Raw genomic sequence first — 24,560 nt, forward strand, 5'->3', positions numbered from 1 at the left:
TTGGTCAAATCACTTAACTCCCATTGCTCAGTCCATATTGTTCATCTACCTTGGAATCAATACAGAGTATCATTTTAAGACAGAAGGTAAGGATTTAGAAAAATTAGACAAACAAGAATTGATTTAATGAGTGAGTCATGTGGGAAGATCAATCATACTCTTGGTTAATTTCTTCCATCTTTTGATCTAAATTACTCCATCTAATCCCATGTGGTTAGAATTAACATTTAATATTTTTGGCAGGAATGAAAGCAAGATAGAGTAAGCAAGCAATTTCTTCTTACCGGTAGGCAGTCCTTTTCCTCTCAGTCGGTCTCGAAGGGCTTGGCTTCTATCAGGACGAAGTTTCTGCTCATTGTTACAGGGAGGCTGGTCCATCTGTATAAATAATCAGAAGTCAGCTCTGGCAAGGACTCTTCTCATCTAAGTCTTCGAATCTCCTTTAATAATCTGCACAGCAACAATAATAAGTCACTTTGCAGTTTTTCTACAATACCCACAAAGGTACCAGAACCTCCTTCCTGTCTTGAATTCATGTAGCTCTGGTTAGAAATGAGTGACTCATGTGTTTTGTGTGATAATGCATGTATGTATGACCCAGATTGAATTGCTTGCCAGGTCTGGGAAAAGATAGGAAGGAGGGAAAGAGGGAGACAATTTGGATCACACAACTTCGGAAAACTTACATGGGAATTTGTTATTACATGCAATTGGTAAAAAAAAAAATTAATTAACAAAAGAAATGAACATCTCAGGTCTGGCCCATTTACCTTCAGAAAAGGAAAAGGAAATGTGGATACCAAAAAGTTATTGAATGAAATCTGGTCAGAAAGTATTAGCTGCCTACTGAGTGCCAGGAATTGTACTAAGGGCCTGCAATAAAAAGAAAGGCAGAAATAGTCTCTTCCCTCAAGGAACTGCTGGTTTAAAAGGGAAAAACAATTTCCAAACAAGTGCATACAAATAAGATACACAGTGAATAAATTAGAGATAATCCTCAGAGGGGAGGCATTAGCCTTAATGGGAATCAGGATGAGCTTCTTGTAGGAGGTATTTTAGTCAAGGGTTAGATTGGGGAAAGGAGTAGTATAGGTAAAATCAGCGCATTTATTTATTTATTTATTTTGTGTTTTCGCTTTGAAATTCTCTCCCTCTCCCATTCATTGACATTACAAATGTATAGTGATGAAAACATGAAAAACAAATGATCACACAGCAATGTCAAAAAAAAGGCAAGAAAAAGAGAAGAAAATCTAATTTAATTCACATTCTGAGGTCATCCACTTTCTATTTGGAGGCTGATAGCATGTTTTACTCTTGGGAATCACTGTGTTGATCAGTACTAAAAGTGAAGATTATTGGTACAATATTGCTGTCACTCTATAAATTGTGCTCCTGGTTCTATTCACTTCCCTTTGCAGCAGTTCATACAAGTCTTAGCAGATTTCTATGAAACCATCATTTTCATCATTTCTTATAACACAATAGTATTACTTCACAATCATATACCACAACTTATTCAGCTATTCCTCAATTAATGGGCATCCTCTTAATTTCCAATTCTTTGCCACAGAGAGCTGCTATATTTTTGTTCATAAATCCTTTCTCTTTTTTCCTTGTTCTCTTTAGGGTATAGAATTAAAAGCAGCATCTCTGGGTCAAATGGTACACACAGTTTCATGGTTTTGGGGGTAAAGTAACAAAATGCTTGCCAGAATCATAGGACCAGTTGATAGCTTCAACAAAATTGCATCAATGTACCTTTCCTACTTTCCATAGTGTTTGTTGTCTTTTATTTTTCTTTTGTCAACTTTTCCAGTTTTGTGGATATAATGAAGTAGAAACCAAGGATTATTTTAATTTGCATTTCTTTAATTGTTAGTGATTTGGAGTATTTTTTTATAGTTAAAAAACATCTCTCTCTGAAAAATCTATTCATATCCTTTGAACAAGTTATAAACTGGAGAATGGCTCTTATTCTTATGAGTTTGAATTAGTTCTTTTTAGATCTCAGAAATGACAGCTGATAAAAAAAATAAAACACTTCATCATTTACCTGATTCTGTTCTAATTTTAAGGCAGCTAGGCTTGGATAGAGTAGTGGGTCTGGAGTCAAGAAGTCTCATCTTCCTGAGTTCAAATCTGGCCTCAGACCTTTACTAGCTATATGAGCCTGGTGGAATTATTTAACCTCTATCAACCTCAAGTTGCTTAACTAAGAAATGTGGATAATAGTAGCTCCCCAAAACGGTCATTGTAACAATCAGGTGAGATATTTGTAAATTACTTAGCACAGTGCCTAGCATATAAATGCTTTTTTCTTTCCCTTCTCCCTTATGGGTTCACTTGGACTTTTGACAACACTTTTAATATTCTGGTTTGAAAAATTAAAGTTTCAACATCAGAAATTACTTTTGGGGGGACAGCTAGGTGGCTTAGTGGATAGATAGAAAACCAAGCCTGGAGATAGAAGGTCCTAGGTTCAAATCTGGCCTCAGACACTTCCTCACTGTGTGACTCGCTGAGAAATTGTGCTGTTTTATCACTGGTCCTCTCAATGATTTTTCTAATTTCAAGAAGCCTATGCTGTACTATATACTATAACAAACCACTCTAGATGCCAGCTCCCTATAATGCTGTCTGCAATTTTCTGAGCATTGATTAAAATGTTTTCCAGCAGCAGGAGCTCTTGGTGTTTTTACCTTTCAGCTGTATTTTCCCTTTTACTTTAGTGAAATACCAAGAGCTACAATAATATTTCTAATATGCACAATGTTATATACTCTTTATAAGCTATAATTTCTTGGAGTTACATTATTTGTTAAAAATTATATTCTTGGGGGCAACTGGGTACCAATACACAGTATTGATTCCAAGACAGAAGGTGAGGTTTAAAAAAAATTATATTCTTAAAAAATATAAGAAACAATTATGGTAAAAAAATTAGCAGTCGTCAAAAAACTAAAACCAGTTTGATTTGTCCAATCTCAGAGGTTTTTAGTCATAACAAAAGCAAACAAACATGGCCACTGTTGCAAAATGAAGGACATCAACCTAATTTCTTGTCCTAATTGTAACATAGTATTGTATTATTAGCAAGGTTTAGAAGGTAACATTATTTTGAGGTGCTTAATTTTGTCTTTACAAAGACAATAACCTGAGGGCAAGGACTTTTTTTCTCTTTTCTTTTTGCTTAATTTTTGTTCCTTTGATCCCGGAGTACAGGACTTGGCACATTGTAAATATTCACTAATATGTAATGATGGATTGTTGGACAAAGACCCAGTTACATCTTCGATCGGAGTTGTTTCCACTGGCTACATCCTATCCCTTACATGCCTTACATGCTCTTAAATCTCTCCTAAATGCCTTGCTGCTTATAATGCTTGGCATTCTTTAAGACTCAGTTCAAGAGCCACCTCTTGTAAAAAGACTTATTGGGCAGACCCAGATACTAGTACTTTCCTTTAGGTCTATCTTCCATCTCCTCGATCTATATATTGCATGTACCAATTCATGTACATTTTGTTTTCCCCAGTAGATTGTTAGCTCTTTGAAGGCAGAGCCTGTTGGTGCTTTTCTTTGTGTCCCCAGTATTTAGTAGTGTCTAGTAGCTATTAAATGCTTAGTCATGAAATCTTATCTATATTCTTAACCTAGCAAATAACCGAAGTTTATCAATTATAATAATCAATTTTACTTCTTCCTCATAAAGATTAGCTCTTAAGAATATCCAAATTTACATTCAAATTTTATCAACTTTATGCATTTCTAAGGAAGATACTAATGGATAGAAGGCCACCAGCAAAAGGGATGAACCACAAACTAAATAACAGAAAATGACCTCTAAATACATCTTTGAGTAGTACTTGTTTTTAATCTTCTTGTACTTTCAAGATTAGATTGTACTAGAGTTCATACTAGAAAACAGTAATTAGCCAAATTGGATAGCTTTCTTATCATAGTCCTTAAATTACCTGGCCTATCTTTATGACCTCAATTCTGTTCTCTCTTTTCCTAAAATAGGACTTAATTGGAACTGATCCTAAGAGAATATAATTATTTAAATGAACTAAACAGGAACATTAACTGATATTTATTGTCAATCCATAAAGGTAAGGAGAATAAAATGAATCAACAGGGCTTCCTAATCTGAGGGACACGATATTAAAGATTCCATTATTTACTAATATGAGCAAAATACAAATTTCCTTTCTACCAAGGACCTGGAAGCATTTCATTAGTACCATCTCTATTATTTTCACACCAATTCAGTGACATAGAACTCTTACTCCTAACTTTAACTAGGGTCAAACTGAAGAGCAAAGATTTTAAGTAACCTTCTTATGATACTACTTTAAATTTTTGAAAAAAATCATTTAAGTAATTAGAGACAACAGGGCCTCCTACGAGACAGCTATCAATGATACCTAAGAGCCCTCCAAAAGGAGGGAATGGTGTTTATTTAGTGAAATTTGCTTCTATAATAACATGGAAAATTTGGTAGAAAACCTCTTCTTTCCCTCCCAGTTTTCCCTTTTGTTGAAATCTCTCTGAATAGCAGGAATGAATAGTTCTAGTATCAAGACACAGAGAAAACATCATTTCTTACAATTTTCTATTAGTTATATCTACAGGAATGACATATAAAAAGAAAAGAAGGCTTCTTTTTTTAAAGGGGATGGCTCCATCACAAGAGAGAAAGGATGGATATAATTGAAAATGAAAGTAATATATTTTTTAATTATTGATATCTTCTATTTCATTTTTACTAACAAGTGAAGAAGACTGGGAGTCAGGAGACCTGGTCTCAACAATATCATCTGCCACCCACTAGCCCATTGAATAAAGGAGTAGGATTAGATGATCTCTAAAGTCTTTTACAATTCTAACAGTTTCAGAAATTAAATGTTAAGTTGCATTATTAAATTAAGATAACTTCTCTTCTACATATTTCTTTTATTATACAGGAGTCAGGAAACTATGGCCTGAGGGTCAAATCTGTCCAGGAGCCAAGAATGGCTTTTGCATTTTCAAATATTTTAAATACAAATTTTTTAAAATGTAAAAACCAGTGATTCACAGGTCATACAGATAGACAGCAGGTTAAATTTTGCCTTTAGCAAGAGTTTGTCAACTCTTGTTATTGAATTATTTGACAGGGTAGTCAAATGTTCTTCCTTTCACAAGTTATCTATTAGTAAATAGATATCTTTGCCAACACAGATATTTCTTATCTATATCTATGTTTTGTATAGATATATAGATTGTATATACACATATGCATATGTTCTACCTCTCCATTTACCCTTAATCCCCACCAGATTAAGTTGTTAGTTCCTTGAGGGCTAGATCTGTTTTGTTTTTTTAATCCCTGCATCTTCAGAACCTCACTTAGTTATTTTTATGTAACCTAGTGAATTGAACATTTTAAAAAACTCACTTTAATTGCCAAACTCCAATTTTTAAAATAATAAATTAAACAAATTAAAATTTAATTTGGGGGATTATTTTTTAAAAATCACTAGAATGCTTATTCTTTTGTTCTAGTGACCAAAGTAGTCAAAGAACCCAATAGAGGCAGAACACAAAAAACAACAGTCCCATGTATCCTAATACATATGAAGCAGCAATTTTTGTAATAGCAAGTCACTTAAAACAAATGAAATAGGAATAGCTAAACTATAGTGTATAACTATAAATGACTACTTTTGAGCCCTAACACATGAAAAATATGAGGAATTCAGACAGATATGGAAGACCTGCATGAAACTGATTGTGAAATGAAAAAAGAACCAAAATTAAAACAATTACAATTCCTGCAAGAGTAAAGTAAATTCAGCTTAAATATCATGGCCAATCTTGGAAGAGATGATAAGTGATAAAAAGCACTTCTTTACTTTTAGTAGTGGGGAGACACAATTATAGTTTGTCACATTGTGTTTGTTATGAAACAAATAGCTATAGGTTTTGCTCAACAGTTTTTGTTATAAGGAAGAGTTTGAAGACTAGGAGGTAGAAATAGTAGGAAATTACTGTGATTTTTTTAAAAGGCATTAATAACACTTGTAAAAATAAAAGTAAACATGTATGAAAGCAAAGAATTGAAATCCAACATTTTGTCAGGTTAGAACAGAAGCTTACCCCAGAAAGGCTTCCAAGAACCAACTTTACCAACTGTTTTACATATGAGAAAGAAGGTGCACAGTTGCTATTCCTAATGTGGGCACTGCAAGCATCCAGGACAGTCCGTATGGAAACGCGAGCATAAATAACATCCTCACACATGCCAAGCAATATGCTGTTCAGATGGTCTCCAAGCTTGATAGGCTGAGTATAAAGGAGAGAAATAAGTCATGTTAAATTAACCAATATGTTTGCTATAATAGTAATTTCCATTATATTGTATGAACTTGAGACATACTTCAATGGAATCATTACATAGGGTAATTTAAAAAATATATATCAACCCCAAAACTTCTCTATAATACATACCAGAGTAATGGGGATGGAAGGAAAGGGCTATAGTTTGGTGAAATTTTTCTTTTAGTTACTAGGCTGTATATTTAAAATATCTAAAATATAATATAATTATAATTATAAATTTAATGTAATACATAATTATAAATTTAATATACCTAAAATACTTACCCTATGCCCATTTTTTTTTATTAAAACCCTTACCTTCCGTCTTGGAGTCAATACTGTGTATTGGCTCCAAGGCAGAAGAGTGGTAAGGGCTAGGCAATGGGGGTTAAGTGACTTGCCCAGGGTCACACAGCTGGGAAGTGTCTGGGGCCAGATTTGAACCTAGGACCTCCTGTCTCTGGACCTGGCTCTCAATCCACTGAGATACCCAGCTGCCCCCCTATGCCCATTTTTTTAAGCAATTGAATAATGGATGACTGGGTACATGGTCTTAGACTTGACATAAAAATTCCTCTAACATAGCTCTTTAGTATTTCCCATCCTACAAAGAAGCCAATTAAAATTACCTCTTTATTTTTTTTTTATAGGTCCAGATATAAAATGTCCTGGTAAATCAAATATAATGACTGAGGGCAGCTGGGTGGCTCAGTGGATTGAGAGCCAGGCATAGATGGGAGGTTCTAGGTTCAAATCTGGCCTCAGACACTTCACAGCTGGGTGACCCTGGGCAAGTCACTTAACCCTCATTGCCTAGTCCTTACCACTCTTTTGCCTTGGAACCAATACATAGTATTGATTCTAAGATGGAAAGTAAGAGTTTAAATATATATATATATATATATTTATATATATATGTGTATATAAATATATATATATATAATATAAACATATATATGACTATTATTCAAATACTATATGAAATTTACATATATTTGCTAATTTAAAATCCATAACTTAAAGTTATGGATTTTAAATAAGCAAATATACATATATATATATACACATATACAAATATAAATTTTTATATGCTACTTTTTGCAATGTTATAAGTGACTTCTTAATGGCTGAAACTGATGGTCTTTTTTTTTACTTTTTGAATGGAAGCATTTGACCCTGTTCATTATCCTTTCACCTCAGGACTTCTGTGACCCTACCCTCCTCTGTTCTCCTCCTACAGGGTGAACCACACCTCCTCAATCGCTTTTGCTAGTTTATTATACAGATTACATCCCATCCTAAATGTGGGTGTTCCCCAAGGATATGCCTGAGGTCCTCTATTCTTCTCCTTCCATATATAATCTCTTACATTCCAACATACAGTCCTCTTCTGTTCCCACAGGTTAGCTTTAAGCAGATGACTCCCAGATGTATATCTAGTCCCAGGACCTCTCCTGGGCTCAAAGCCATATTGCCAGGTACTTACTAAACATTTCAAACAGAATGTCCTGAAAACATTTCAAATTCAACATACCCAAAAGAGAATTCTTTTTCCCCCTAAACCTACTTCTGTCCAAACTTTCCTATTTTTGAGCTACCATTTACTATTATTTTTATGCATTTAACATGTAACATAATAATAAAATACATAGGATTTATTATAACTAAGTAATATATTATAATGTGTTTAAAAGGGAAAAAATTCTTCCAGCAGCTATGTCCAAAATTTCATGTCTCTTTTTAAAATTTCTTTGGAAAACAAATTTTTTTGGAAAAAAAAATTCTTCCAGCTAAAAAAACTAAAAAGGTTCCCAATTTGGTGTTATCCTCATACTTTAATTTCCCTTATGCACATATCCACTTAAGTTGCAAAATTTTGCCTTTTTGATATCTATGACATTTCTCTTATATCTGACCCCATTTCTCCACTCACAATTATCACCTTAGTTCAGGTCATCGTTTCTTCCCTAGATTATTACACCTCTAACTCAGGTCCCTTCTCATTTCATTCCACTCTCCATAAGACTACCCAAGTGATCTTCCATAAACGCAGGTCTGACCATGAAATTCTTTTATCAAACCAACTCCAATGGTTTCCTAGTGCCTCTAGAATCAAATTAAAACTCCTCTGTCAGCCTTTAAAGAGTTTCTCAAATTTACTCCCAAACAATCTTCCCAATCTTATCTGGCATTTATCAGTTCCTAAATTCTGCAATCCTGATAGCTGATCTCATACACAAAGCACTATATCTGTCATATCTGTGCCTTTTGGCCATTCCCCATATTAGGATGTACTCCTTCCCCACCTTTGTTTGGATTTCTGTCTCTTCCCTCAAGAAACAGCTAAAGCAACACTACTCTCCTTCCCCCAAAAAAACTTGTATTTAATTACTTTGAATCTTTTAGTATTTTTTTTACATTTATTTTGTATTTCCTTATATGTCTTTGTGGCATCAGAGAAGATCTGTTTCTATGCTATTCCTTTTTTCATTTTGCTTACTCCTCAATGGCAACTGTAGTATCCAGTACATTTCATCTCCAGGCTTAGCTGATACCTCCATCTGAATAAGTATTATGCTTTTCCCTAGGTGGCATGGTAGATAGTGTGCTGGGCCTAGAGTCAGAAAGACTGCTCTTCTTGGGTTCAAATATACCTTCATACACTTATTAACTTGGTAACTATGGGCAAGCCACTTAACCCTATTTGCTCCAATTTCTGTATCTGTTAATTCAGGTGGAGAAGGAAATGGTAAACTACTCTAGTATGTTTGCCAAGAAAGTCTCAAATGGGGCCACAAAAAGTTGGAACACAATTAAATGACTGCAATAACAACAAAAACTGGCTTCAGGAAATAACACTTTACAAATACTGGAGGGAATTGATCAGTATTCAAATAATATAACTATAGCTATTACTCCTATTATGTGATGCTATTCATATTAAAATATAAATACCATAAATTACTTTTCCCCATCAATTTATGCATTTGTGTATGTACAATAACCTACAATTCTGCATGTAGTATACTTCTGAGAAATATTTTACTTGATAATTTAACTTTCTTTTATCTCTTAAGAATCAGGTAAAATACACACACACATCTCAAACTGAAATGAGAAAGAATCTTTCAATGATTCTATGAAGTAAAACTTTAAACTTAAAAAATCTTACATATACCTTACAACAAAAAAAAGTCACTGTGCAATTTTGCTTTTATATCTAGGTTCCACATTGCACAATAACAAGATAGGGATATAGTCAGCATGAAAAGGCATACTTAACTAAATAAATGATCATAAAATTTTAGCATAGTTATCATTTTAATTGAATTACAGGGATTGTCACTCAAAATGTAATCAATCAAGAAGCATTTATTTAAAAATCCCCTTAATGCTAGTCATTGTGCTGGGTGTTGGGAAATAAATACAATGACTAACGCACTCCTTTCTCAACATTGTAACAAAAACTTGTATAATTCCAATCATCAGCCATTACACTGGAGTGACAACAAGAAAAAACAATCTACCAGTTTTTCAGTTTTTATGGAGGAATACTACTGCATTTTCCAGAATAAATCAAACTATTACCTTGCCTTTTACTCTACTTGAGGCCCCCAAATGAATACCTTAAATACACATTTGTAGAGATTCTAATTTATATGGCTATGATGTTTCTGAAAAGAGTTTAAAATGTGGAAGAATTTTTTTAAGATATGAAAACTAAAATGATAAAAAATGAAAAATCTGACTTACCTGAGTTTGAGGTACTGCATGGTCAGCTCCCCAGTACAATGTCATTCCAAGAGAATAAATATGTATCTGGAAACAAAATGCAAATCCTTAGTCATGGCACCATTATAATGGTATAAGTTATAGGTTAACAATATTACAGCAGACTGAAATTTAAGTTTATGATACATATTTAAATCTTTATTAAATAGAAAGATAGCTAACGTTGACCAAAAAAGATTGTTTCTTTTAACTTTTTCCCCAAGAACATCTTAAAAATTTGAGATAATCATTTTCCCTTTTCAATAAGAATATTTGAGATTCATTCAAAACACGATATTGCAAAAAAATTCTCTAACAAGAAATAAAAACATTTTCAAAAATGTTAATGCAGTTCAAAAACAGTTATTTGTTTTACATCCTAATTTACATGCTATTATCCAAGTGAATTCATAGAACAAATAAATATTAAGATATTTATTTTCAAGAAAGAGTATCTTCTTGAATCAGGGTACTGAAGATAATTTTTAAAAATTTATTTATTTTAAAGTATTTTTCCATAGTTACACAATTTGCATTTTCTCCCTCCTCTCTTGCCTCCCTATTCCCAGAGCTGACAAGTAATTTCACTGGGTTTTACATGTATTATCACTCAATATCTACTTCCATATTATTTATTTTTAGAACAGAGAAATCTTAAAATCAAAGCTCCAAATCCTATACCCATATAAATAAGTGCTAAATAATATGTTTTTCTTCTGTGTTTCTAATCCTACAGTTTTCTCTTGATGTGGATAACATTCTTTCTCACATGTCCCTTAGAATTGTCCTGGATCATTGCATCACTATTACTAGCAAAGTCAAGCACATTTGATCATCCCACAGTGTTTCAGTTACAATGTACAATGTTCTCTTGGTTTTGCTCATTTTACTCCACATCAGTTCATGGAGGTCTTCCCAGTTCATATAGAAAACAAGTAGCTCATCATTCCTTATAGCACAATAGTATCTTACCACCATCATAAACTACAATTTGTTATGGAGATAATTTAAAAAAAAAAAGAAATAATAGTTATTTGAGGACCCCTTCATTTTATTTTAATATATACAAATATATGTATATTTATACATCTATTTTAAATTTTAATTAAAAATTTTTTCTCAATAACATGTAAAACCAATTTCCAACATTTTAAAAAGGTTTAAGTTTTAAATTCTCTCTCTCTTCCTTCCCTTTCCTCCCTGCAGATGGTAAGCAATCTGATCAGGATTTATATACTGTAAACCTTAAAATTTCTTAGACTTATAAATGTTGGAAATTTCACCATTGGGAAATTTCATACTTGAAAAATTTCCTACTGATAGTCTATTGGAATGTGAACCCCCTTGGCATGGGAGGGTCCTTCTCCTCCCTACTTAAGATTACTTTAGGACAGAACCCTTTTGCTGAACAATGGAAAGGGTTTTGACCTATGCTTAAGCATAGAACAGGAAGTTCTTTGAGTCATGATTGATTTTAGAATTGATACAATAGAGATACTTGGAATGACAGAACCAGGTCTTGGAACTTACAATCTCTACCCTACTCAGTCCTAACAGGATTTAGGAAGGGCTGCAGCATAGATCAAAATTTAATTATTTGAGAATATGACCTTTAACAGACATGTGCAAAGGGGCAGATCTCTGGGAGGTCCTGGGTTAAGCTAGAGCCACCATTGGCACAGGGAAGACATGGACAGTGATTGGTAGATGTGAGAACTGAGGGGAGGGAACTTGGATGGTTTCCTTAAAGATAGCGGGGTCTGAGGACTGGGGGTGGTTGGAGAGGTTTTGCTCTGAGAGGTGGTGCTCTGAGAAGCTTGCTCTGAAGGAGGCTGGATGTGGAGGCTCTCTCTCTCTCTCTCTCTCTCTCTCTCTCTCTCTCTCTCTCTCTCTCTCTCATCCATATTATGTAAGTTATCTGTTTTGCTAGCATATAAATGGGCAAATTAGTTTCTAACAATTTCCTTAAATTTTTAATTGGAAATTTGGTTTCCTTCTTTTTTAATTAAGAAAGTTAATGGTGATGGATATAAAAATATTAAAAAGACAGTCCTTGTCTTCAATTAACTCTTTAAGTATTACATGCTATGCCACAAAAATCTCAACTTAATTTTAAAACTTAGTTTAAAAATTAAATTTATGTTATGGGCAGAGAACTTTGGTAAAACCTGAGTAACAATGTTTACATAAAATTTAATCAGACAAATCACTTGGTTTCTTATAATGCATAACTCCAATTTTTCTTGCAAAAATTTAGCCCAGAGAAAATTTTCAAGACACATTTCTATAAGCCACCATATATCTTTTGACATTCAGTAGCTTTAATGGAAATGACTACAAAGTTCAAGATAAGACACTGAAAAGTATTTTGTACCATGTTTCTTGGTAAATGTTGTTATCTAATTTTTAAAATTCCACAATCTTTTATCAAGGAAAATAATGACTTCCATTTGTATTAGAATAAAAGAATCATACATTGAATTCACCTTGTCAATTAACATCTTGATAGTCCATCAAGCTAATTTTGTTTACCCTGAATAAACACTAAATTAAACTTCTCCACTTTCTTTTTTTAAGACCTTACCTTATGTTTTAGAATTGATACTAAGTATTGGTTCCAAGGCAGAAGAACAGTAAGGGCTAGGCAATGGGGGTTAAGTGACTTTGGCCAGGGTACAATTAAGAAATGTCTGAGGCCAGATTTGAACCTAGAACCTCCCGTCTCTAGCCTTGACTCTCAATCCACTAAATCACCTAGCTGCCCCTAATGTCTAACTTTTTATTGCATAGGTGGCAAGGATGTTGCTGACATAGTCACTAGCTAACTAGATTGCATTGAAAAGCAAGCTAATTTTCTCTCCCTTGAACACATTAAATTGCAGCTTCTGACTTCCAGTTTTAAAGATAGCAAGGATATGGTAAAAATAAGTCATTGGCTAAATAGAAATCATTAAAACAAAAAAATACAGTAATGGGAAAAAATGGTTTTTTGTATTCCTCTTCCTCCTTACTCTTGCCCCCTCTGAAATAAATTAGTCCATAAGGGAGAGCTGTATTTTCAATAATCTTATAATAACTGATGGTAAGAGCAAAACCTAGGAAAATAATGTATACAATAACCTCAACAGTGTAAAAATAAAATGAAGCGAAACCTTATCTGAAAGACAAAAGAACTCTGATCTATGCAATGGCCAAACATTCCTGGAGCAGCCTGAGAAGAAAGCATGTTCCCAATCTCCTAACTGAAGTTTAATGGACTTAAGCTCCAGTGAGCTGCACATTTTGGATATGGCCAATGATTGTATTTGCTTTACTTAACTACGCTTATTTGATACAAAAATTATCCTCCCTTCCTTCTTTTTCTTGTTGGTCTTCATTTCTCATTATGTTTACTATACCACCTGAAAAACCATCCAATAACGAAGTCATGAACATTTCCATTCCCTTACAGAAGGTACTAGAGGCGTGCCAATGATGACCACAGTGTCTCTACCCTGATCAGGTCATACCATGGATTCATATTCAGGGAAAATATACAGACATGGTAATTTCGAAGAATCAATGTATACAGAAATATATTAGAAGAAATTAAGCCACTGGAATGCCATACTTGGTGGTATAGAAAGCATGAATGAATCCCTTTCACTTATCTCATTTGGGTGACCAGACAGTAATCTGCATTACCTTTAATAAAGTCATTAGTATGTGTCATTCTAACATGTGCAGGAATCTTTTAATTTTCTTTTTACTCTTACCGTCCTTCTTAGAATCAATACTGTGTGTTGGTTCCAAGGCAGGTGAGTGGTAAAGACCAGGCAATGGGGGTTAAGTGACTTGCCCAGGGTCACACAGCTAGAAAATGTCTAAGGGCATATTTGAACCCAGGACCTTCCATGTCTAGGCCTGGCTCTCAATTCACTGAGCCACCCAGCTGCCTCCTACATGCTGGAATCTTCAAAACAACTGCCTCCTCAAAGAACCAATAGCTACATCAGAAAAAATCTCCACTCCCAAAGTTCCTAAATTATGAAATCCTCAAAGGAAAATGGATTTGTTCATCTGGATTATTAAGAATTCTACTGCAAATGATCTGGGAGAATCCTGAATAATAGGGAATGCTATCTACCTCTGAAGAAAAAACTGTTGGAATCGTTTTTTTCACATTAGTGCATTTATGGTTGGGGGGGGGGGGTTGATTATGTATGTCTTTGCTCTTACAACAATGAAACCAATATAAAAGTGTTTTGCATGACAATAAAAATTGAATTAAATTTAAAAAGAATTCTACTAACTCAACTACACTATTATAGAAAACTACTTTGAACTTTGAAGAAAACATTTGTATTATGGGGTAATATCCTAGAGGATAGGAACTATTATTATTTTTCATCTTTTGTCCCATAATGATTATAAAATTGGAATATGTCTATGCTGTCTTCTGCATAACCAAGTATCCATTTATATAAAAAAGGGAGAAAGTTGTTTTTTAAAGAGAGGAAGAAGGTAGTCTTCAATATAGATTTGTTTTTATTCTCTTTCCTTCTGTGCTAGAGGAGAAAAGAGTTAGCCAATTGAGCATTATTTATAAGTGATGAAATGAACTATTTTTTAGTACTCTATTTTTTAACTTGCTTATCTTTTTAAAAAAGACTCTTAACTTCTGTCTTAAAAATGACACTAAATATTCATTCCAAGGCAGAGGAGCAATAAGAGCTAGGCAATTGGGGTGGTTAAATAACTTGCCTAGGTCCACACAGCTAAGATGTGTCTGAGGCCAGATTTGAATCCAGGATGTCCTGTCTTCAGGCCTGGCATTCTATCCACTGAGCCACTTAGCTGACCCCAAAATTCCTTCTCTTATTAGTTTGGTTGACAAAAGGAGGGCTGTGAAAAAAAGAGGTATATTAATGAATTACGGGTGGAGCTGTAAAATAGTTCCAGTTATTCTGGAAAGCAATTTCCAAGTTATTAAATTGTGCAAAGTCTTTAACTTAGCAATATCAATACTAGGTTGATACTCCAAAGAGATCAGAGAAAGAGGGAAAGGCCTCATGTGTGTAAAAAAATATTTATAGCAGCTTTTTTTGTGGTGGTAAAATAACTGAAACAGAGATCCTGAATAAGTTATGGTATATGAATGTGCTGGAATACTACTGGGCAGTAAGAAATCACAAAGGGAGTAATACGGGGCAACTGGGTGGCTCAGTGGATTGAGAGTCAGGCCTAGAGACGGAAAGTCCTAGGTTCAAATCTGGCCTCAGACACTTCCCAGCTGTGTGACCCTGGACAGGTCACTTAACTCCAATTGCCTAGCCTTTACCACACTTCTGCCTTGGAGCTAATACACAGTATTGACTCAAAAAAAAAAAAAAGAAAAACAAAAGGAGTAATAACTTAAGAGAAAATCTGGGAAAACCCAAGTGAACTGATGCAAAATAAAAGTGAGCAGGACCAAGAGAACAATTTATACCATAATAACAATACTATAAAGCTAAACTCATCTGAAATTTTTAGTAAAAGGTCCACACAATGATTTATTACAATTGCAGAGGATTCATAATGAAACATGCCAGATACAGTTATAGAATCAGTGCAAACAGAAACATATGTTCTTTTCTTTCTTGATTTGGCTAATATGGGGATTTGCTTTACATGTCTTAATATATTTGCAAAGTATTCTTTTTCTCTTGTCTTCTACATATGGAGGGAAAGGGAAGAAAGAAAATTCAGAACTGAAACTAAATAAAATTGAATTTAAAAACTTTAAATTATTTATCTTCAATTTAACTGAAATTCGGTATTAAATTCTGCCTTTCTGAAAATTCTCCTTGCCAACTTACAAATATCAGTAACCATAATTTCCTGGCATAGAAACAATGCGTTTCAAAATATTTTGAATTCTTTAAAGAAATAAAAATGAATTTTAAAACAAAGCTCTAAGAGATTACTTTGGTCCAGAAGGCCTAGTGTATAAAATTGGTGAGAAAATCCCCTTTTCTTTCTATTTGACAGCTTTGCCTATACTCAATAATCACTTTACCCTATAATTCAGGTCAAATGATAAGAACTTGCATAACATTTCAAAAAACATTTGGTTAAAGGCATGTATATTCACAACAGGGCAAAAAAAACTGAAACTGCTGATGTAGGACACTATTCCTGTTTAACTGGTTGCCAAGTATGAGCACAAAGCTGACAGTTGAGTTAAAAAAAAGAGATGTGTAGGAAAATTGGGCTTTTATCACTTGGCAACTCTGAAGATCTCATAACATAAAGAAAACCGTTTATCTAATTACCACAGCCTACTACTAGTCAGTAGACACAAATGTTTTTGGAATGAATAGAATATTCTCTTAGGAGAAAATGTATAAAGGGCATGACGATTTCAAAAGAAAGAAAATGTGAAATTTACTGATCACAAAACCACTCCTCCAGGAAAGAAATATATGAATATAAGTCAATCCTAGTCATTTAAAAGCAATCCAGGTGACTTAAAAAGTTTAAACTGTCTGGCCTCAGACACTTCCCAGCTGTGTGACCCTGGGCAAGTCACTTGACCCCCATTGCTTAGCCCTTACCACTCTTCTGCCTTGGAGCCAATACACAGCATTGACTCCAAGATGGAAGGTAAGGGTTTAAAAAAAAAGTTTAAACTGACTGATTTGATATAATTTAGGAAAATATGGGTCTGTCATATTTTTCACAGTTATACTCATGAAAAAAATATCCATTTAGAATACTTCTGTGCTATAAGAAAAAATAGGAAGAATTCAGAAAACTGGAAGATTTAATTGATGCAGGGCTAGACCAATAATGCAATATTCACAATGACTATAAAAATCTTTTTTTTAAAGGGGAAACCCAATTCTATATGATTATAACAACCAAATTTGGCCCCAAATCTTTAGAAATTCTCATCCCTTGCTTCTTTCCATAAAAAAAAAAAGAATATAATGGAATATCATTTATACTGTTAGGTGTGATCAGTCCTCAGTTCAGTTTTGCTTTTTCCTCATTCTTTAAAAATCTTTGTTGCAAGGAATAGTTTACAGTGAGAGAGTTATACTTCAGAAGTGAAGGTGAGGGGAAGCTGGGTGGCTCAGTAGATTGAGAGACAGGCCTAGAGATTATGAGGTCCTAGATTCAAATCTGGTCTCCGTCTAACTGTGTGACTCTGGACAAGACACAACCCCCATTGCCTAGCCCTTACTACTCTTCTGCCTTGGAATCAGTACCCAGTATTGATTCTGAGATGGAAGGTAAGGGTTTAAAAAAAAAGAAGTAAAAGTGACATAAAACCAAAACTTATCAATAGCATAATATTTTTTAAATGTCTATTGCAAGTGGACTCAATTAGGCTACTTGAACTGTTCAGAAACTAGTTACTTGGTTGTCCAGCACAAAAATTTTTCAGTCATGGGGACAAAAACATTAAAAGAAAAAATCCCTACATGGCATGCAAATATTTCAATACCAAGCTAATGAAGGAAATTAGGTGACATAAAGGATTTTTATTGTAAAGAAATTTGCACCACACAACTAAAACTAGACTCGAGCAATTGGAAAAACAACTGCTCATGGGTAGGATGAGCCAATATAATAAAAATGACCATCCTACCCAAACTTATTTATCTATTTGGTGCTATACCCATTGAACTTCCAATTTTTTTAATTGATTTAGAAAAAACCATAACAACGTTCATTTGGAAGAACAAAGGATCAAGGATATCCAGGGAAATCATGAAAAAAAAAATACAAAGGAAGGTGACCTTGCAGTCCCAGATCTCAAACTCTATTATAAAGCAGTGGTCAACAAAACAATTTGGTACTGGCTAAGAGACAGAAAGGAGGACCAGTGGAATAAACTTGGGGTAAGTGACCTCAGCAAGACAGTATATGACAAACCCAAAGACCCCAGCTTCAGGGACAAAAACCCACTATTTGACAAAAACTGCTGGGAAAACTGGAAGACAGTGTGGGAGAGATGTGGTTTGGATCAACACCTCACACCCTACACCAAGATAAACTCAGAATGGGTGAATGACTTGAACATAAAGAAGGAAACTATAAGTAAATCAGATGAACACAGAATAGTATACATGTCAGACCTGTGGGAAGGTAAAGACTTTAAAACCAAACAAGACATAGAGGCACAAAATGTAAAATAAACAATTTTGATTACATCAAATTAAAAAGGTTTTGTACAAACAAAACCACTGCAAACAAAATGAGAAGGGAAGCAACAAATTGGGAAACAATTTTCATAACAAAAACCTCTGACAAAGGTCCAATTACTCAAATTTACAAAGAGCTAAATCAATTGTACAAAAAATCAAGCCATTCTCCAATTGATAAATGGGCAAGGGACATGAACAGGCAGTTTTCAGCCAAAGAAATCAAAACTGTCAATAAGCACATGAAGAAGTGTTCTAAATCTCTTATAATCAGAGAGATGCAAATCAAAACAACTCTGAGGTATCACCTCACACCTAGCAGATTGGCCAACATGACAGCAAAGGAAAGTAATGGATGCTGGAGGGGATGTGGCAAAGTTGGGACATTAATTCATTGTTGGTGGAGTTGTGAATTGATCCAACCATTCTGGAGGGCAATTTGGAACTATGCCCAAAGGGCACTAAAACACTGTCTACCCTTTGATTCAGCCATAGCACTGCTGGGTTTGTACCCAAAAGAGATAATAAGGAAAAAGACTTGTACAAGAATATTTATAGCTGCGTTCTTTGTGGTGGCCAAAAATTGGAAAATGATGGGCTGCCCTTCAATTGGGGAATGGCTGAACAAATTGTGCTATATGTTGGTGGAATACTATTGTGCTAAAAGGAATAATAAAGTGGAGGAATTCCACGGAGACTGGAGCCATCTCCAGGAAGTGATGCAGAGCGAAAGGAGCAGAACCAGGAAAACATTGTACACAGAGACTGATACACTGTGGTACAATCAAATGTAATGGACTTCTCCATTAGTGTCAATGCAACGTCCTGAACAATCTGCAGGGATCTAAGAGAAAAAAACACTATCCACAAGCAGAGAACAAATTGTGGGAGTAAAAACACCAAGGAAAAACAACTGCTTGAATACATGGGTTGAGGGGACATGACTGAGACTCTAAATGAGAGACTCTAAATGAGCACCCTAATACAAATACCAACAACATGGAAATGGGTTTGAATCAAGGACACATGTGATACTCAGTGGAATCGCGCATCAGCTATAGGAGGGGTGGCAGGAGGGGGCGATGAAAAGAAAATGATCTTATATTTCCAAGGAATAATGTTTGAAAATGAACAAATAAAAAATGTTTAAAAGTAAAAAATAAAATAAAACAAAAAATAAATAAATAAATAAATAAATGAATGAATGAATAAATAAATAAATAGATGAATAGATAAATAGATAAATAAATGAATGAATGAATGAATAAATAAATGAATAAGAAAGAAATTTGCTTCATTAGAGCACATTAAAGTGTCTCAAAAAAAAGTGTTTTTGGTTTACCTTAAATTTTAGCTGTTCCTCCTCAAGAAATGACAACTTTAAATCTGAGTTTTACAAGTGCAAAACAGAATGGATTTGGATAGTGAAGGAGGAAAGTGAGAAAGTCACTATTTCTCTTCCCGTCTTTAAATAAAAAAATTAGTTACCTTTTCAACATCTGAGAAAGAGTTGAGTGATTGGTTCTGAAGAATCTCAGGTGCTGTGAAGGCTCGAAGGTCTTGGTGGGAAACACTCTCATCTGTAAATGACACATTGCCAGATGGCAACAGCAATAGAGACCATGGAGAAATGATGAAGCCAAGGGCAGTAGGATCTGTTGTGTTTACTAGTTAGACACAGGGGAAGAGAGGAAAAGGAACAATTAAAATAGACATCTCAATTAGCAGGGCTTTATTTGTATTTCTTTGATCATTTTTGATGCAAGATGGTGGTATTATTAAGCATTTCTTCCCTGCTGCCTATATACAAAGTAGTGAGGGCAGAATAAAGAATAAATCAATCCTAAGTACTGATCACACCACTGGAGGAAAGGCTCACACACCTCCACCCTAAAATGAGTACCACATATTTAAAATTGCCTTAATTTCTGAAAGCCTTGGAGGCATAAAAAACCTCAAAGCTAGGAAACAAAAGACATTTACCTCATAACCCACCATAAAAGGTAAGATTGGGGGTGGGGGCTTTTCTTTCTTTTACAAAACAAACAAAAAAACCTTCCCTTCTGCCTTAGAATCAATATTAGATATTGGTCCCAAAGCTGAAGGGAGGTAATGGCTAGGCATCTGAATTAACTTGCCCAAGGCCACACAGCTAGAGTATCTGAGGTTGGATTTGAACCCAGGACCTTTTTTTTCTAGGTCTGGCTCTCTATCAATTGAGCCACCTAATTACCTCATTAGGGAGGTTTTTCTTGTGAGTTGTAAGGATGACAAGTAGGTGATACAGTGAATAGAGTGTCAGACCTCAAATCAGGAAGACTGCAGTGCAAATTCAGCCTCAGATACTTCCTAGCTTTGTGATCCTGGGCAACTTTGGTAGACTCCAGTTTCCAAAATGAAGATAATAGCAGCTACTCCCAAAATTACTGTAAAAATTAAATAAGGTAAAAATTTCAAAGCACTCAGCAATAATGTGCCTGACACACAGCAGATACTAGATAAATGTTAGTTATTGTAAAATGTCACTGAAAATGGTCATCACAACAAGATGTCAGGCTCTAGAGTTGATGGAATTTAGTTCCTTTATGATTCACTATAATCAAAATTTCTCAGTGTTTAGGGTATAATTTTTTTCATCAACTACAGACTGGAATGGGAATGGATTCTTTTAGGGACTATCAATTCTTTTTCTAGATAAAATGAAAAAATTTAGGTACTTATGGCAACAACTTTCTACTCCCCAAAATGAATTTATTTTTGTCATTTTCATGACTGTATACAGAGGCCAAATGGCTGACATTCCTGGGTAAATTAAAATAAAATCTTCAGATTGTAATGTTTTCCTTTGAGAAGTGTCTTGGGTCATAAATGTAACTTTAATTTTTCACCTTTCCAAAGATTATTAATAGGTTTCAGTGATTGCCAAATGATCTAAATAGTGGTTTTGAAGGGTTAATGGAAAGTCTGTTACACTCATCTTGTTTAGTTCTGGATAGAGATAAAGGCCAGTGGGGAGGAGGAGGGGGAAGGGGCAATGCCACGATCACTAATTCATCCTGAACAGGGATCTCTCCTGGTCAGATGCCAGGCATACCTATCATGTAATATCTCCATACAAAACAGTTCAATTCTTCTATTAACTAAAGTAAAATGAACACTCTCCTTTTAGCCTACATGTAAATCAAGGTATCTGATCCAGAGATTCTACTTCATAATCAGGAAGACTTTGGTTCAAATCCTGCCACAAGCAGTATGTCCCTAGGCAAGTCACTTAACCAGTTAGTACCCAGAGCAACTCTCTAAGTAGCTAAGCAGAGACAGACTTGCTTTCAGAGTTTCCTGCATAGGGGAATCACAGGTCAGACAAATAACAATAAAAAGAAGTCAAAGTAATGAAAAATTATCTCCATCCATACTATTGTGCTGAAAGGGATAATGAACTGGAGCAATTCCATGTCAACTGGAACGACCTCCAGGAATTGATGCAGAGTGAAAGGAGCAGAACCAGGAGACCATTGTACCCGGAGACTGATACACTGTGGTACAATTGAATGTAATAGACTTTTCTATGAGCAGCAATGCAATGACCCAGGACAATTCTGAGGGACTTATGAAAAAGAACGCTATCCACAACCAGAGAAAGAACTGTGGGAGTAGAAATGCCTGAGAAAAACATATGATTTATCACATGGGTCAAGGGGATATGATTGGGGATGTAGACTCTAAGCAATTACCATACATCAACAACATGGAAATAGGTCTTAATCAAGGACACAAGTAAAACCCAGTGGAATTACTTGTTGGCTACCCTGAATGGAAGAGTAGACAAAAACTCCTCCCAAAACTTCCCTTTATAGAGGCCTCAGAATTCCAGTCAGCTTTTTGTTTGCAACTAGCTGCTCTATTAGGTTTCAATTCTACCATCATCATCATATCACTTCCATGGCAGGGGAAGGTGGAGGGGGGGGGGGGGGGATGAGGAAGAAAAGAAAGTAATTGAGGCACTTTTTAAAACGAATGGAAGTAGTTTAGGAAAAAAATGATGAAAAGCAAATGAGCTTTGAAAATAATGATGGTTTTATTATCAAATATTTTTAAACCCTTACCTTCCATCTTGGAATCAATACAAGGCAGAAGAGTGGTAAGGGCTAGGGAATGGGGGTCATGTGACTTGCCCAGGGTCACACAGCTGCACAGTGTCTGAGGCCAGATTTGAATCTAGGACCTCCGTCTCTAGGCCTGGCTCTCAATCCACTGAACCACCCAGCTCCCCCCTTATTATCAATTTTTAAAAAAGAAAGTAGTACCTAAGAGATTTGTGATTTTATGTGTCATTTTTTCCTATACAAATGCCTTTGTGTGTTTGGAGGGGGGGTGGCTTATCAATTTGGAATGAAAAATAAAATTTAAAAATACTATAAATTAAAAAAAAAAAAACCTTTGTTCAAATTTTTTGTCCTTAAGCACCTATTATATGCCAGGTGCTGGAAATATAAAGGAAAAAGATGACATTACCTTAATGTGTTTACTTAACATTCTATTGGGAGGATAACTTATAAATTGATAAGAACATAGAATGCAAAGTAATTTCAGATGGGTTGAGGGGAGTAAGTATATAGTGTCAGAAAGGTCTTCTAAAGAGCAGGGCACTTTAATTAAGTCCAGATGTAATGAGAGGTGCCAAGAGGCGGGGATGAGGAGGGAAAGCATATCAGACAGGAAGAACATCTAAGGAACCTTCAAGATCAATCCCTCATTTTATACATAAGGAAATTTGCCCCCAAATGGTTAACTTTTTCTGATAGTACACCACATATTGGTGTGTTAATGTAGGGAAGTTTGGAGAAAGGGTGAATTGGAGCAGAGATGAAAGAGCCAAGAAAATAATAACATAATGACTAAAATAATGTAAATGATAGGAACATTAAAAATAATTTAAATACTACATAATTATAACAAGCAATTACAATGTGACTCTGAAAAAGAGATAAGAAGCAAGACTTTATTGTCTAAAATTACATTCATTTACTGTGGTTTATTCATTCATTCAGTAATTCCTCCGGTCTTCCTCATTAAAATTTGAGCTCCTTGAGGACAAGGACTGTTTTTGCCTTTCTTTGTACTTGTATCCCCAGAGCTCAGTAAAGCCCAGCACACGGAAAGAACTTAATTATGAGAGAGAAGTAAAAGGATCCATATGTGTATACACATTTATAGCCATTTTTTTTTGTTGTAGTACAGAACCATAAATAAATTGGATGCCTGTCAATAGCTGAAGAAATTAATGTATATGCACGTGACAGAACATTACTGAATCATATGAAATGACAAAAGAGGTGGTTTCAGAGCCTCTGGGGAAGACAAATGATGGCAGTGACATGAAGAAAAGAAGAACAATATGTTTAATGATGACCTCACTGTAAAGAAAAACAACTGGATATGGCATCAGTTTTCAAAGTGTGGATGAGCTTGGAAAAATCACAACCTCCCTGAGCCTCAGTTTCCTCATCTATAAAATAGGGTTAGACTAGATGGCTTCTGCAGTTCTTTCACAGGATGCTAAACTGGAAGGGATCTCAGCCAGTCATTCACTGCAAGTCCAGTGCGGCCTTTATTACATCACAACTGCCTCTGTGAGCTGACCTGGAAAATTCCAGCCAAAGTCACTGAGTTGCAATGTGACTAGGGCCTGCCAGGGTCAGGTTGATCTCAATAGATACTGTTCCACAGGCCCCCAGGGAAACCCCCTGGGTTAAAGGGAACAAAACTATGAATTTAAGAGTAAACCCAGGGAGAATGGAGGGGGAAGAAATGAAAAGTGTCACTGTATTTCCTTTAATGTCTGACTTCATTGTTTAAAAAAATTTCTCCTACGGTAATTAAAAGAAATAATTTAAGAAATGTAATTTTCTTTCCAATTCTGTGCTTAGCCCTTTCTTCTATCCCTTCCCCCACTCCCCAAAGCCTAGGGCCCAATGAAAAGTTACCTAATGTCAGAGCCACATTTCATCACCAGTATTTCGACCTTCAGGGAAATTTGATACCTGTTATCCAAAAAACCTCACAATAGCATTTTATTTTTGTATTTTCTATAAAGATACTAAACTTGCAGAACTTTAAAGAAAATTCAAGGTTCCAAGGATACTAAAACTAGAATCTAAAAGATTCTTTGTGAATATCCATCCACTCTGCAAGCATATTTCCAAAACTAACCTGAAGGAGAAGCATAACTAAAAGTAGTCAGGTACA

General features: G+C 34.9%; 1 protein-coding gene across 14 annotated transcripts in view; it reads right to left on the reverse strand.

The window, feature by feature from the left end:
• Positions 1-24,560, reverse strand: part of PTPN13 (protein tyrosine phosphatase non-receptor type 13) — a 243,455-nt gene that overhangs the window by 179,123 nt on the left and 39,772 nt on the right. For all 14 annotated transcript variants that reach the window (XM_056803189.1, XM_056803186.1, XM_056803185.1 and 11 more), the window contains exons 3-6: positions 19,800-19,978; positions 10,120-10,185; positions 6,145-6,330; positions 285-378 (exon numbers count right to left, since the gene is read on the reverse strand). In XM_056803189.1, coding sequence (XP_056659167.1) covers positions 285-378; positions 6,145-6,330; positions 10,120-10,185; positions 19,800-19,978 — 525 coding nt within the window. The remainder of the gene's footprint in view (positions 1-284; positions 379-6,144; positions 6,331-10,119; positions 10,186-19,799; positions 19,979-24,560) is intronic.

This window comes from Monodelphis domestica, chromosome 6, assembly GCF_027887165.1.
Source record: "Monodelphis domestica isolate mMonDom1 chromosome 6, mMonDom1.pri, whole genome shotgun sequence".
Lineage (NCBI taxonomy): Eukaryota > Metazoa > Chordata > Mammalia > Didelphimorphia > Didelphidae > Monodelphis > Monodelphis domestica.